Below are 16383 nucleotides of genomic sequence, written 5' to 3'. Positions count from 1 at the left end.
TTATTTATTACTATCCCGGAAGTACCCACGCGCTGCTCATCGCGGCCATTTTTTACACAGGGCTCCTCGGAATTACAAAACACAACACAGAGATACAATAATCATTGTAAATATTAATTGGATATACGGCCGCAGTAAGACATGTAAGTGCAATTTTCTGTGATCGTTCATGCTTTTGGATGGACACAAAAAGAGCTAGAAGTGACTTAAAGCTTGTTCTGTTGCGGTTGTTGTCATTTGTGGTTATGCTAGGCTAACACGAAGGCCGCTGTCTCATCTTCAAATGTTTGATTAAATCTGTCTGTTGACCATTATAAACGATCTATAATTCATCAGCTTCATGTTAAAAAAATGTTTTGTTTATCTACGACATCTACATTGCTCTGACTTCGAAAGCAAACAATAGTTGCTACAGCCTCTCACACCGTGTGCCGTGTGAGTAGAACAGAAAGATCTGTTAATAATGACGAAAAAATGTTGTAATAAAGTAAAGCATTTTGACAAATTTGAGTCTTAATGATTATGACAAACATAACGTTAGGTAGATGTGCTTATATTGTGTGTATTAACAGTGACTAGTTTCAGAAGCACAAAGGACTTCCAAGAAAGATGCTAGATCTGCAGTGGTAAAAGTGAAGAGAAGCAAGTGCATCTTCTCCTTAAACGCTGTATTTACTGCAGTGATGCTCCAATCCTGTGCTGTCCCAGAGGCTGTGGGGGGCGTGGATACTTTTTTAATCTCCCTGGGGGGGCGCGCCAGAAATAAGTTTGAGAAGCTCTGTCTTACGTATAAAGAGTATATCCTAGTTATATATTTTTTATTTTACAGAAACATGTCTGACTTCATTGAAAGCGAGGCCGAGGAATCAGAGGAAGAATTTGCAGAGAAGGATTTGAAGCCGAAGAAAACCCAAAGATTTGCTGAAGATGGTAAGATATTTATTAGTTTCATAGGCATTTCATTTGGCAGCGCTTATCATAGATCTGTATAAACAGATGATGAGGAGGAGGAAGAGAATACAGAAGACCAGGATGAACAAGGGAACCTCCGAGGACTCATCGATGATGGAGATGAAGAGGAGGAAGAAGAAGCTGAGCGCAGTGGGAGTGGAAAAGGCAGCGACTCCGACGATGAGGTCATGCACCGGCGGAAAAAACGCAGTGAGTCGGTTTTGTATAATTTGTACCTTTTCAGTACTGATGTTGGTTTGTGTATTTTTCTAAATGTTATTGTTTTATGTATGCTCTTTGTGTATGACATATTCATGTTTTTAGTAGTCAGTCTGTGATCTATTTTATTAGCTGAGTAGAATTAATACATGTATTTATGTTGTGCCTTACATATTTCTATAAGTTAAAACACTATTAATACTAGAGTTTGTGTTATCCACCAAATAAAAGACATGGAGGAAATGAGCAACATTTTTTAAAGTAAATTCAAAGTTCTGCCTCACCTGTATTTATTATTATTTTTAATATCATTGGCAATGAAAAATTTAGATGATAAGAGAAATGTATTGATGTTAAATTTGCTCCTCATGCTAGCTTTTGATGACCGTCTGGATGATGACGATCTCGACCTCATCGAAGAAAACTTGGGGGTTAAAGTCAAGAGAAGGGTGAGGACTCAGTGTTTTGAGGAAATGTGTTTAAGCCTTTGAAAATACGTACAATTCAAGTGTGAAATTATTGTTCTAATTGTGAATATGTTGTGTGTTACAGAAGAAGAAATATGATCGTGTGAAAATGATGGATGATGATGAGGATGACGATAAGGACATGATTGCTGATGAGATCTTTCACGCTGATGACGGAGAAGGCGAGCAGGAGGAAGGAGACGCTATCGAGGAGCCACTGCCACAGGCTGAGGATGAAGAGGGCCCGGAGGATGAAGAGTCAGGTCTCTGCAGTTTTTGGATAAATCATTATTAATTGACCAAAATTACCTTCGAAAGCTCTAATCATGCTAATGGGTGGTATATTCTTTTATATATTTTTACATTTCCTAATGTTAGATTGAAGTGAATTTAGTTTTAGATTCTTCTTTTATAGGATTAATGTGTTTGTACATAGTTCCTGACTAATTAATAGTAAACTAAACTAATAAACAGTTTAATATAAACAATATTTATAATTATTGTTATTAGTGCTGAATAACTTGGACTGAGACAAAGATTTGGTTTGTTATTCAGATATTGATGACTTTATCGTGGATGATGATGGCCAACCCATCACGAAGAAGAGAGGCAAAAAATTCTCTGGATACACAGATGCGTAAGTGTTTACACACAATCTATATTTTTGCAGTATTTACTTTTTTTAATTAACCAATGGTAAACTGATTATTGTACTACTTTCCACAGGGCTCTGCAAGAGGCTCAGGAGATTTTCGGAGGCGATTTTGATTTTGCTGATTTTGACGTTGACGATCAGGGTGAGGAAGAGGAGGAGGACCAGGAGGAAGAAGGCTGGGACCGTCCCAAGAAACAGATCAAGAGGAGAGCAGGACGAAAAAGCATATTCGAACTCTACGAGCCGAGTGAACTGGAGAGCAGCCACATGACCGACCAGGATCATGAGATCCGGATCACAGACATGCCTGAGCGCTTCCAGGTAAGGACAGATTGATATTTATGCCAATAATAGGTGGAAAATGTGCTCTCATCTTTATCAGTGCTTTAAAACAATTGTTGTTTTAACCTATTTAGTTAAGAGCGATCCCTGTTAAACCCGCTGAAGATGACGAGCTGGAAGAGGAAGCCGAGTGGATCTTCAGACACGGCTTTTCGACCCTCACCATCTCTATGCAGGTGCGCTCTTAGATACATGGACTTACTCATAGTAATTTATGTGTCATTCCATGTGTCTGTTAATGAATTGTGTACTTTTTGTCTGCCAAATAGGAGAGCACAGATTATCTTGACAGGGGGACAACCACAAATTTCAGCAGAAAAGGTCCCAGCACAATAGCGAAGATCAAAGAGGCGCTCAACTTTATGAGGAATCAACAATTTGAGGTAACAAGAATATGCAATAACATTCAATAAGTTAAATAATTATCTAGTTATTCACAAAAGAAAGGAAGGATTGTGTTTTGAAGATTTCTTAGTACCGTACTTTTTGGACTATACAGTGCTCCTGAATAAAAGCCGCGCACACGAAATTTACGAAGAAAATATAACTTCTCCATATACGGGCCGCAGCTGTCAATAACATGAGATATTTACACATAAACAAATGCGGTAGTGGTGCATCTTTTTAACCGGGGTTGTTGCGGTGCACCTGCAGTCCGCTACACTACAAATTAGTCAAATTTTTCAATGAAATATGAGTTGGATTTTAATAACACACAGCATTTTTAAGTTTAACTCTGTGAGCTGATTTACCTGTGTCTGTGTCTTTGCATCTGGTTCATCTTCTCCTGAGCTCGTACTTATCGAGTGAGTGTAACGTTACGTTACGTTGTAACTTGAGATATTTGCACAGAAATATGGTCCATTCTAGTGATGCAGAGGTTGTCTTTTGACCCTTGAGTCAGGTCGGGCCAAGAAAGTCTCATTTCACGGCAGCAGATCGCCGTATATTGCATGTCTGCGCTCCGCGTGTCTTTGTATTCTGCCCCGTCTAGAGTCACTTCCCCATTAGACTAATTTCTCTGTGAATATCAGTCTGATTGTTATAAAACACAGAGTTTTGAAGCTTAAAATATATAAAACACGATGTGCCCCCTGACGTCTTCTTCTACCGTGTGTCAAACACTTGTGCTTCCTGCTAGAGTGCCCTCCGGTGGCTGTTAGCCAGTAAAATCTATAAATTAGGCGCACCGTTGTAGTGACCGCAGGGGTCTAAGCGTGGGGGGAAAATAGCAGCTTAAAGTACGGTATTTAGAAATATGGTATATGGTCATATTTTTTAAACTTGGGGAATTTGTTCCGGTCTACTCAATAATTGTCTTTGAATTATTTTTTGCACAAATCAATTTTTTAACTAGATTAAATAAAGAAGCTCTAAATGAGAACACTTGAATTGTCTTTATTTATTATTTGTACCTATATTGTATGTTTTAATATTATACGCTTACAACTCTCTCAGGTTCCCTTCATCGCATTTTACAGAAAAGAGTATGTGGAGCCTGAGTTAAACATCAATGATCTGTGGAAAGTGTGGCAGTGGGATGAAAAGGTTTGTCTATTTAGTTTTAACATCAGATTACAAAATATATATTTTCCCACATTGTATATGACCTAAATTCTCTCTCTGCACCCTACAGTGGACTCAGCTGAAGACCCGGAAGCAGAACTTGACTCGACTGTTCCAGAAGATGCAGGCGTTTCAGTTTGAGCAGATTTCCGCCGACCCGGACAAACCTTTGGCTGACGGTATCAGACCTCTGGACACATCCGACATGGAGAGGTTATATACTATTGTCAATCTTCTCTTTTATTAGCTATGTCACTATTTTGTATAAATCCTTGACACACCAAAATCTCTGTCATACTACAAACATAACATCATGCTGGATGTTAAAAGTGAACATAACATTTTTATTGTTTAAATTATTTCCAGATTAAAAGATGTCCAAACTCTGGAAGAACTTGGTGACGTCTACAACCACTTCCTGCTTTATTACGGCCGTGACATCCCTAAAATGCAGAACACAGCCAAAACCCCCAAGAAGAAACTCAAAAAGATCAAAGAAGTGAACGAGGATGGTAAGCCAATCTCGAAAGGCCGATATATTTTCAAGAGTGTTAAGCGTTCTGTAAATTCAGTTGTATTTCAAATGCATTACTTGTGTCTGAAGGTGAGGAGGAGGAGCTGGAGGTCGAAGAGGAAGAAGAGCAGAAAGGCCCAGATCTGAAACTGGCCTCTCGTCGGGACATGTACAGCATCTGTCAGAGCGTAGGCCTGGGTGTGTAGCATATTTAACATAAACTCTGTAGGTGATGGGGATTTTATTTAAAACCTCAAGAGAATTTATTAAAAATGTTATCTTGCCAATTTGACCAAACATCTATGAAAATACAGACTTTAATGTATGTTTCAATATTTTCTCAAGAAAAAAATGCATAGATAAAAAAAAAACTTGGTATCAAAATTATTTTACAAAGGTATTTACTTCTATTAAAATCAACAATTGCATTTGAAGACGAGTAGAAAATGCAATTGTGCCGTTTTACCTTTATTACACACGTACTTAGTAACTCTTTACCATGTCTCCTGCAGATGGGTTGGCTAAGAAGTTCGGTCTTACCCCTGAGCAGTTTGGTGAAAATCTCCGAGACAGTTACCAGCGTCACGAGACGGAGCAGTTTCCCGCGGAGCCGGTGGAGCTGGCCAAAGACTACGTGTGCAGCCAGTTCTCCAACTCTGAGGCCGTGCTGGAGGGAACTCGCTACATGGTGGCAATGCAGATCGCCCGGGAGCCGCTTGTGAGACACGTGCTCCGGCAGACTTTCCAGGAGAGAGCCAAGATCAACATTAAACCCACCAAGAAGGGCAAAAAGGTAAAGGATCTAAATTTCTCCTTTTGGCACTCAACAAATAATATCTAGAACTACCTCTAAAACGGACCATCTTTATGTTCTTGCTACCATTTGTTTCTCAATATGAGCTATTGAATCAACAGCCCATCTCCTACTACCATACTTTTCAGGCTTTAAGCCGCTACGGTTTTCCCAAGCTTTGAACCCTGCGGCCAATACAACGGTGCGTCTGATTTAGATTTTACTGGCTAATGGCCACCGGGGGCACTCTAGCAGGAAGCGCAAGCGTTTGACACACTGTAGAAGAAAACGTCAGTGGGGGACCCGTGTTTTGTCTATATTTTAAGCTTCAAAACGCTGTGTTTTTGCATCACAATCAGACTCGTATTCATGCAGAGTCTAATGAGGAAGTGAATCACTGCATGTGCACTGTGTGTAGATATCTCATCTCACAACGTGGGCACCTGCGGTTTAGGTGCATCCCGTATACACACAATTTCTATTTTCTTTGTAAATTTTGTGTGCACTGCTTTTATTCAGGAGCGCTGTCAAGCCCGAAAAGTACGGTATATTTATATGTTCCAGCTGCTTGTTTGATGCTTGATGTTGAAGATTTTCTTGTTTTAAATTGTCGTCTGCTAAGGCAACAATCCAACGTTCTCATCATTCTAAAACCCAGGAATGCACTCTCCACATTGAAATGACACATTAAACCTGCGCATAGTGTGATTCGAGTCTTTGACGTTTGCCACCTTTTTGCAGGAAGTAGATGAAGCCCATTTTGCCTACTCCTTCAAATATCTGAAAAACAAGCCTGTGAAGGAGCTGAATGGAGATCAGTTCCTGAAAATGTTCCTGGCAGAAGAAGAGGGGTTGCTCACCATCGATATTTGCATTGACCTCATTGGGGTCAAAGGGTAAGCCACAGCTGGAGCTAGAAGCAAGTGGATTGAGACTATGTGCCGGCAGAAATGGCTTTAAAAACGGCTCGAATCATTGCCTTTCCTTCTGTTGAAAACAAGATTTGAGCAGTATACATAAAAATAGCCTATATCAAGGATTGAGTGGTGATCAGGTCTGAAAATTGTATCAATGTTCTGGCACAACTCAATTAATTACCTCAAGTAGATGTACATTTATTTAGACAAGATTTAGTCTATAAAGAACAAGAAGCATTGATCACATCTAAAACACGTACATAATCATTTAAAACGATGAGGTAGATGCAGTATGTTATGTTTCCCTCTATGACTTCCCTGATTTCACTTGATATGCTGTAGTGATTTGCTTGTCTAGCTTGCGAGTTCAGCGGTGCATACATATTCTTGCCGGTCTGTTTTGAAATGAGTTTTGATGTTAGAACAAAGGCCGTAAGTAGGAAAGCCGCTGTGCAATTCTGTTTGTTTATTAATACATTTGTGTTTTAGCTTGTTCCACGCTGATGTTTGAAACACGTCTGACCTTCTTTGACGCAGGTTTGCCGGGGACCAGACGTACTTCGACGAGATCAAGCAGTTTTACTACAGGGACGAGTTCAGTCACCAGGTGCAGGAGTGGAACAGGCAGCGCACCATGGCCATAGAGCGGGCCCTCAACCAGTTCCTCTATCCGCAAATGTCCAAAGAGCTCAAGGCCAAACTCATCGCGGAGGCCAAAGAAAGCATTGTCCGGGTAAGACGAGTTTGCTATGAATGAATTACTTTATTGTTCTGTAGAAAATGACAAAGTAAACCATTTAATCCAACGGCTTTAACCTTCACCAAAACTAGATTAAAAACCAATGCAATCAAAAAGACAGAAACCAAACTTTCCAGTTACAGACGAATAGAAAATCCACAAAACCAAATTCACAGTCAAAAGTAATTACTGGTTTTCATTAGATACAAGAACACAAATGTTATGTCGCATATCTCAATATTTTCCATTATCATTCAGCTCTACTAATAAGCTTTATTTGCAGTCTTGTTGCCGACGGTTGTACAACTGGCTAAAGGTTGCCCCGTACAGGCCCGACCAGCAAATAGAAGAAGACGATGACCTCATGGACGAGAGCCAGGGCAAAGGCATTCGAGTGATGGGAGTCGCCTATGCACCCAGCAGGTACGTGTGTGGGGGTTTCTGTCGCAGGTTTTTTGTTAATGTAGTTCTTGTAGTTATCGCTGTACTTTTCCAGAGACACACCAGTATTTTGTGCACTTATTAACGGAGAGGGAGAGGTGGTGGACTTCCTGCGGCTGCCATACTTCATGAAGAGGAGAAACGCCTTTAGAGACGACGAGAGGGAAAAGAAGGTGTGTAGTAATTTTAACTTTAGATTTTATGTATAAATCATTCAGTCTACTGCTACATTTTAGCCTAGATTTCATATGAGTCTGTATCTTTTATGTACCCTGTTTTATGTATTAATTTCAGGCCAACGACATGGAAAGTCTGAAGAAGTTTTTATCAAGCAAAAAGCCTCACGTTGTAGCCGTAGCCGGTGAAACCAGGTTAATTTCAACAGTAATTCCAGTTTTATTTTTAACTGTTTATGTTTGAAAGGTGGTTAAATGTCTCGATTGGTTTTCAGAGATGCTCAGATGATCATGGAGGACATGAAGCGAGCCATCAGTGAGCTGGAGCAGGAGTCGTCACTGCCCACGGTCGGAGTGGAGCTGGTCGACAACGAGTTGGCCACACTTTATATGAACAGCAAGAAGTCCGAGGTAGAAGAGCACGCATAAATACAATCTTTTCTATGTCAATTTGGACGCGTCTGACCTTCTTTCTGCATCACAGACGGACTTCAGAGATTACCCTCCGTTACTGCGACAGGCCGTATCCATCGCCCGAAAGATCCAGGACCCTCTGGTGGAGTATGCTCAAGTCTGCAGCACCGATGAAGACATTCTCTGCCTAAAACTGCACCCTCACCAGGTGAATAACGACATACCGAGCTTGTTCTAGCACATGTTCTTTTAGATATTGATTGGATGGGTTTTGTGTTACACGCACTGCCTGGTGTGTCCCTCATAAATAAGCCTGAGAACATAAACGATAATTACTATATTGACTCATTGTTCAATAAATGAGAGAAAGAAATATATATTTTAGGGGTAAATATTTATCATGGGTATTTTTTCTTTGATTTAGTGAAGGGATTGTTTTTGTTAAGCTCAAATTTGAGCTGTAGAAGGTCAAATAACCATCTTCTACTCATAAAAGATGAAAATGAAGGTACTTAAGTGTTTAGTCCTGCTATTTATGTAATTCTGTACATACCATTTACCATTTAGAAAAGGGTTCACTAAGATTAACAGATTTTGGGATTATTGCGTCAGTGGCATGAAGTAGTTTAAATATATCTGTTATGATATTTTCTGTAGCAACTATATCATACTCAAAAAAGAACTCAAAATTTGTTTGGCCAACTGTAGTTATTCTTGCTTAAATCGATTACATAAACAACTTAATCACCTTCCACAGCAAACAATATGAATAAAACTACACAAGTTTGAAACGTCCGTTCTTTCACAGGAGCATGTAGTGAAAGAGGACCTACTCAACGCGCTCTACTGCGAGTTCATAAACCGAGCCAACGAGGTCGGCGTGGACGTGAACCGGGCCATCGCGCACCTGCACACTCAGAGCCTGGTGCAGTACGTCTGCGGGCTCGGGCCAAGGAAGGGCTCCCATCTACTCAAGGTATGATATGTATAACAATAATAATAAAGATAGTACTGATCTAATACTCACTGTCAAAATAAAGATTCATACAGGGCAGTTTCAATCCTTAGAACATTGTAGTTGAGGTTTAATGTTTAAAGACAGTTTTAGTCTGTTTAGAATTTCCTTTTTTCTTGAAACATCTATATTAGTTTACTTTTTAAATTGGTGTGAGATGTAATTATTAACTTGTATATTTATGTTTTGTCTTTAGATTTTGAAGCAGAACAACACTCGCCTTGAAAACCGAACCCAGCTTGTCACGATGTGTAACATGGGACCCAAAGTGTTCATAAACTGCGCTGGATTCATAAAAATTGACACGGCATCATTGGGAGACAGGTAACGTTTGCTAAAATGTACACTACAAGCTCAGTACGGTTACCACGCTGTCGAAACTCACCGTGTCACGTTTCCTCGCAGCACTGACTCGTACATCGAGGTGCTGGATGGGTCCCGCGTGCACCCGGAGACGTACGAATGGGCTCGGAAAATGGCGGTCGATGCCCTTGAGTACGACGAGTCCGCTGAAGACGCAAACCCCGCCGGAGCTTTGGAGGAGATTTTGGAAAACCCGGAGCGTCTCAAAGATCTGGATCTGGATGCGTTTGCTGAGGAGTTGGAAAGACAGGTCAGTGTTCAGGGTACTCCAATAAAAATATGTATAGTTAAAATTTGAATTTGGTGTCATTTGTGTCAGCAATATATAAAAGACCAGAACGTAGTCCATTTTTTTGCTGCTAAATTTGGTTTTTGAGAAAAAAAATTATAGAAATTAAAACTGCTAATATAATTCTACAAAGCAAAATAATGTGTTGTCTTAATGAATTGTTTCTAAATTGGACTTGAATGCACTATGACCTTCCAAGACAATAATAAGCCAAGAAACTAAGGCCCTGTCCACATGGAGCGGCGCCTTTTAAAGGGGTTTTATCTAAAGCACATGTCATCCACACAAACACAAAAACACCTTTTGAAACTAGGTAATTTTAAAATGCTGTTTAAGCTGCAATTACATCCAATCCACATCTTAGAAATAAAAAAATCTATCACAAAGTTGGTCTTTAAGTCTAAATTTTGCAACTTCTATTTCATGCCCCACATCATCTCTTCTATATGTGGCGCCACACACAGGCCTGTTAGAGGTATTACAGTGGTGGCTCCGGGTGTACGCAAACCTGTACTGAACCAGTGCCATGTTTGTGCAAGTCATTTGATCTCCGTGTGGATATGGCCTAACATGTTTCTTTTGTTTTTCTTGCGTCTTTTAGGGCTATGGAAACAAGGGTATCACACTGTATGACATTCGCGCTGAGTTGAGTTGTCGGTACAAAGACCTGCGAGTCCCGTACAGGCTCCCAAACACAGAGGAGGTCTTCAACATGCTCACCAAAGAGACCCCAGAGAGCTTCTACATCGGTAAATGCAACCACACCAGCCTCAAAACGATCTCAAAATGGATTTAGTTTTAAATGAATGTGGGCTTTTCTCCACTTTGTCCTTTCAGGTAAACTAATCACAAGTATAGTAACGGGTATCGCTCACAGACGACCTCAGGGAGAGAGCTACGATCAGGCCATTCGTAACGATGCAACGAGTCTGTGGCAGTGTCCTTTCTGTCAGCAGGACAACTTCCCCGAGCTCAGTGAGGTAAGACGCAAAACTGGGATTTAAACAGTCAGCCTCCTCTTGCACAATTAAACTCTTGTTTTGTCTTTCACTACATTCATGAATATCCTCCTCGATCCACCTCATCGTCCTCCTCTGTGTCTTTTATTGTGGACGATACAGTTTGACTAATGTTTATTGGGTCAAACTGTACAGTCAAGGGTGAATTCTCCCAACATTCTGTACGTCGATCTGACCTCTCACACATCTATCGTGGGCCACTCTTCTGATTAGAGCTGGGCACTGTTTCTGAAAAGGTCTGGGAGGTTCTGGAACAACCTCCTTGGCTTTAAGTGTCCACGTCACAATGAGTGAATACAGCACAAACAAACCATACGGACCGTTAGTACAAACCGTTCTTTTTATTAAAGTTCTCCATGTTCTAACAAAGCGCAGTGAATCATCTTAGCTGTAAACAGAAGAGCTGAAGAAACGACCCGTCCAGAGTTATGCTTTTGTAAATAGAAGAGCTGAAGAAACAAACCCGTCCATGCTTTTCATAACACACATAAAACCAAACACCCTTTTTACACCCATTTTTGTCTTCTGCTTGTTCCTCACTGCCACGGTTTAATCATTCTACGATATCTCTGGTGTCATTAGGATCTTGTTCACTATAACAGATTAAAACAGTATATTTGTCCTCCAGTAGGGCTGTGCAATTACTTCAACGAGACCAAGATGGCCTCATTTCTAACAGTCGTAAAAGTGTAAGGTTTGGAGCGAGGAACAAATGAGACAGGTTTTGTGTTAAATGGCAATGGGTTTTTTAATCATTGCCATTGTTAATGTTCAAGAAGTTAATAAAGAAAGCCATTTTTATTTGTTTGTATAAAGAAAACATAACGTAACATATCACCCTTTATTTTAAAAGCCATATTTAGCGACAAAATATGCTTCAAATTGTAAAGCTTTTTTTTTTTCGCCCACTCTGTTTTGCTAAAATGTGAGTGTGAATATTAGCAATGTACCAACAGGTTTGTGAGATCTAGGAACAAGAGGGTTAATTGTATAGATAACCTACATCTCGTTTGAAAACCAGGTGCCTGAGCTTTAAGTGTTATTAACTTGTTTTGTTTGGTCTAGGTTTGGAACCACTTTGACAGCGGCTCGTGTCCAGGTCAAGCCATCGGAGTTCGATCCAGACTTGATAATGGCGTCCAGGGATTTATACCCACTAAGTTTCTCAGTGACAAAGTGGTGAAGCATCCAGAGGAGAGAGTCAAGGTGAGTAAACTGTCAAATCCATTATTGAAATGAGCTGCCGTGTTGCAATGTGTCCTATAGTTTACATCACAAGCTCTCATAAATACACTGTTGTTCTCCCGATAGGTCGGCATGACTGTCCACTGCCGTATAATGAAAATTGACATTGAGAAGTTCAGCGTTGACCTCACGTGCCGCACCTCTGATTTAATGGATCGGGCCAACGAGTGGAAACTTCCCAAAGACACGTACTACGACTTTGACACGGAGACAGAGGACCAGAAACTAGAGGAGGAGCTCAAGAAGAAGCAGCACCGAACACGTGAGCACTCTTTATAGTGTAGGAAAATACACTGGCATGTGGGATGGGCAAAAAAAAAAAAAAGACTAATTAAGATAGATTGCTATGCATTCAAATTGATGTATAAAAGAATTTGCACCAAATATGCCTAAAATAGTGATTAAAATTATGTTTTAGTTTATAGACGGTGGTTTATAAATAAACTATAACATCATTTAGTTGACAGATTCCATAAGTCACAGTCAACCTCAAAAAATACTTTCAAACTCTTAATAATTTGGATTGCATTGCTTCATGGGCCATGTCATATTTTTAGTCTTTATGATAACCTTTTTAGTTTTGTGCAAAATATAATGTGATATGAGACTAAATTAACCTTGTATAATGGGCTAAAACAACTAGTGAAACAAATCCTCTAAATTAATTCGGCAAATTAAATGAAAGGCTTCATGCTTCATTGCACAAAATTACAAGCAAAACTTCAAATCCTAGAAATTAATAAATTACCAATTACAAACTGTATACAGTAATTTCCTTATTTATATAATTTGTTTTCTGTTTTTCTCTTTAGCATATATAAAACGTGTGATTGCCCACCCAAACTTCCACAATATCAGCTTCAGTCAGGCAGAGAAGATGATGGAGTCTTTGGACCAGGGAGATCTGATCATCAGGCCGAGCAGCAAAGGCGAAAACCACCTCACCGTCACCTGGAAGGTAAGGAACAATAAAGGAGATTTTACTGTTTTGAAACGGGAACTTCATTTTGAACTCTTTACAGCAGTTTACATGTATTGCTCACTTACCTAATGCACTCACAGCATCCTAAATATTCATTATAAGTGCTTTTCTCAAGTTTGGTCATAACAGTAACACTAACAAACATCTTATTATATTGCATCCAAAAAAATACTGTTTTTCACATTTCAAACTGGTGAGAATCAGAAAAGGTTTATTTCCATTGTTAATGAACAGAATTCACAAACAGGAACTTGCTTTGGTGATACGATGAAACATAGAACAATAAACAATGATAAAACAACCTATATAAGTCAAAAAGAAAAACAATTAAAATCTGCTATAGGATCAAAATAGAAATAGGCTTACTATGTACACAAGATTTACAGTTGTATTTACATATGTAGTGCAGACATTGAACAGGCACATCCCCTTTAACAATAAGCGTCAATGTGAAAATATGAATAATTAAAATATGAAGTCTTGAGTTTGTGGCGTTTTCCAGGTGGCCGACAACATCTACCAGCACGTGGATGTGAGAGAAGAGGGCAAAGAAAACGCATTCAGTTTAGGGCACACGCTCTGGATCAACACAGAAGTAAGTCCTTTTATATTTCACCAGAAGCATCATGTTTTCTACTTGCACTTTTGCATCGTTTACAGGAGTTTGAAGACTTGGATGAAATCACGGCCCGTTACATTCAGCCAATGGCGGCGTTCGCGCGGGATCTTCTGGGGCATAAATACTTTCAGGACTGCAATGGGGGCAGCAAAGAGGTATTTCGAAACCTGTTTACGAGTACTGCAGTGTTTTGTTTCATTCAGTAGTCAATTTAGGGTCATGTTTTTGCCTGCACAGAAACCCAGGTTTCTGTTTTTCTTTAGATTTTTTTAAATAAAGTGTGAAATACCAAAGTGGTGCTGAAGGTTTTATCTAGCTGCATCTTTAATGATACTGAACCTTAAATTGAACTAATGTGGTCTTTACACAATGTATTTTTTTGTTATTCACAGAAAATGGAGGAAAGTCTGGTCAAGTCAAAGCGGGAGAAACCTACTTTCATTCCTTACTACGTTTCAGCCTGTAAAGATTTACCCGGCAAGTTTTTATTGGGATACCAGCCTCGAGGAAAACCAAGGTACCAAAGCCGGAGGAATGTGGGCTGATGTCAAGTTTTACATGCGGTAATAACGTGCGTCTGAATGTGTGAACAGAATCGAGTACGTGACCATCACTCCAGACGGTTTCCGCTATCGTTCACAAGTATTCCCCTCTGTGAACGGGCTTTTCCGCTGGTTTAAGGACCACTATCAGGAGCCTGTGCCGGGTAATTTCCAATGTCGGGAGAGTTCATTCACACAATGGCTGAGAATATGGGCTAAACTTGTGTTGTTTTAAGGCATAACACCAAGTAACAGCAGTCGAACCAGGACGCCCGCTTCTCTGACCACGACTCCTGCCAACATCAACATCGCAGGTTTGTCCCTTTTGAATTCAAACTATTTGCGCTGGAAGTTGAGCCATATTTGGTACGTGTGCTGTAAATACATACGTTTTTAGCATATTTTTTTCTCTTTTATTTTGATTTCCTTTTTTGGAGCATTCCGATAATTAAACCTAAGCACATGTTAGATTGACATAATATCGGCTGATTATATTTATCAGAAAGTTTAAAACGTAATGATTTTTACTATAAAGTGTACACTTGATTTTCAGAGTTTGCATATCTTTAAAACATTCACGATATCGTCTACATTTTGATATATTCCCCACTTCTATTTACATGTAACTTACACGTGTTTGGTCTTAAGGATAACGTATCAAAAGCAACATATATATGTCCTCTCCTTCTAGACTTGACCAGAGCGGTCAATGCTCTGCCGCGTAACATGACCTCCCAGATGTTCAACGCCATCGCCGCGGTAACTGGTCAAACCCAGAACTCAAACTCGACTCCGGCTCAGTGGGGCTCCAGTCAGTACGGCTACGGCGGCAGCACCGGAGGAGGCGGCAGCTCGTCTGCGTACCACGTGAGTACACGCATTTACTTCATTAACGAGGCTATTGGCCCAAAGTAATGACAGATTAATGACTGTAACAAACGGGGCAGGTGTTTGCGACGCCACAGCAGCCCATGGCGACGCCCATGATGACACCCAGCTACTCGTACACGACGCCCAGTCAGCAGCCGGTCCTGGGCACGCCACAGTATCCCAGCTCCACGCCACAGTCCTCACATCATCCCGGAGGTCACATGCCAACCCACAGTCACCACGGACACCACAGCAGTCACCATGGACACTCCTCCGGCACGCCATCCTCCTCCGCCTCCTCCAGGGGGCGCACTCCCCAGCAGCAGCCAAAGTACGTTCACTTCTGTATAAAGTGTATCAACAGTCTGTTAATGCTTTCTTTAGTTTGAAAAACACACAGCGCCTTTTAATTGTTGGTGGATCTGATTGAATATGTTTATTATATTTTGCCAGTGCATAATGTGTGGATTAAAAACAATTGCTCCTGCCTCATTCTTGTGTGGTGTGCTCCCGCTGCAGATCGAGCAGCTCTGCCGCAGTGGACTGGGGCAAAGTGGCCGAGCAGTGGCTCAAAGAGAAAGAGGCAGAGGGTCGTAAGAAGTCACAGAGGATGACGCCACGCCCTTCGCCCAGCCCCATGATCGAGAGCACCCCCATGTCTTTGGCCGGAGACGCCACGCCTCTGCTGGACGAGATGGACCGATAAGACACAGAGGGGGGCACGACACACCCCCAGCCCAACCTGTGAACAGCTGACTAACTGTACAAGTGTGACCTCATTCACTTCAGAGCCTCGCGCTGTATACTTGAGCTCATAAATGATTATTTTATCATTGTCCTCAGTAACATGGTTTATCTGAGACTGTCCTTTTACCTTCAGACGCACCAGGCTGCGTAGTATTTGTGACTAAAACATTGTCAGTACATGACAAAAACACTTGAAAAAAACAGCAGTTACTCAAAGGAAATGGACCTACAGACACTGATCGCTGTTTATTCTCTTTATTTTGGTTTTAGTTGGATTCATGAATGGGTTGTGACAGAGACACATTATGTCCCACCATTTTATTTTGGAGTTGGTGGTTTTTTGCAAGCAGATGCCAACATAGTGCTTTGCCAAAAGGATCAGGAAACTGAGTTTTGTATGGAATGCGTAAGAATGAATAAAGAGACTGTATTTTTCAGTTGAACTTAAAGCCTGCGCTCCTCACATCTGTTTAACACAATCCACACACTGCACTACAT

General features: G+C 40.6%; 1 protein-coding gene across 1 annotated transcript; it reads left to right on the top strand.

Moving 5' to 3' along the window:
- The first annotated feature begins 16 nt into the window (after window positions 1-16).
- On the top strand, window positions 17-16334 carry supt6h (SPT6 homolog, histone chaperone and transcription elongation factor). Its single transcript, XM_072445821.1, has 37 exons — window positions 17-143; window positions 830-930; window positions 997-1161; window positions 1546-1619; window positions 1723-1900; window positions 2193-2274; window positions 2364-2613; window positions 2709-2810; window positions 2904-3017; window positions 4093-4182; window positions 4271-4413; window positions 4567-4712; window positions 4805-4912; window positions 5227-5507; window positions 6249-6403; window positions 6962-7157; window positions 7447-7586; window positions 7660-7777; window positions 7899-7975; window positions 8056-8191; window positions 8265-8402; window positions 9003-9170; window positions 9406-9533; window positions 9615-9822; window positions 10463-10610; window positions 10699-10841; window positions 11946-12086; window positions 12192-12387; window positions 12938-13083; window positions 13610-13702; window positions 13768-13881; window positions 14119-14243; window positions 14320-14432; window positions 14505-14582; window positions 14960-15135; window positions 15216-15469; window positions 15658-16334. Exons 2-37 carry the CDS (start codon window positions 834-836, stop codon window positions 15842-15844), a joined length of 5208 nt encoding a protein of 1735 aa, XP_072301922.1. The 5' UTR covers window positions 17-143; window positions 830-833; the 3' UTR covers window positions 15845-16334.
- Window positions 16335-16383: the final 49 nt, after the last annotated feature.

The sequence above is a fragment of the Eucyclogobius newberryi genome, unplaced genomic scaffold (genome assembly GCF_026437365.1).
Source record: "Eucyclogobius newberryi isolate DKJ021-1_F unplaced genomic scaffold, fEucNew1.0.hap1 SCAF_15, whole genome shotgun sequence".
Lineage (NCBI taxonomy): Eukaryota > Metazoa > Chordata > Actinopteri > Gobiiformes > Gobiidae > Eucyclogobius > Eucyclogobius newberryi.
The sequence above is the reverse complement of the archived record's forward strand: the minus strand, read 5'-3'. Positions and strand labels throughout refer to the sequence as shown.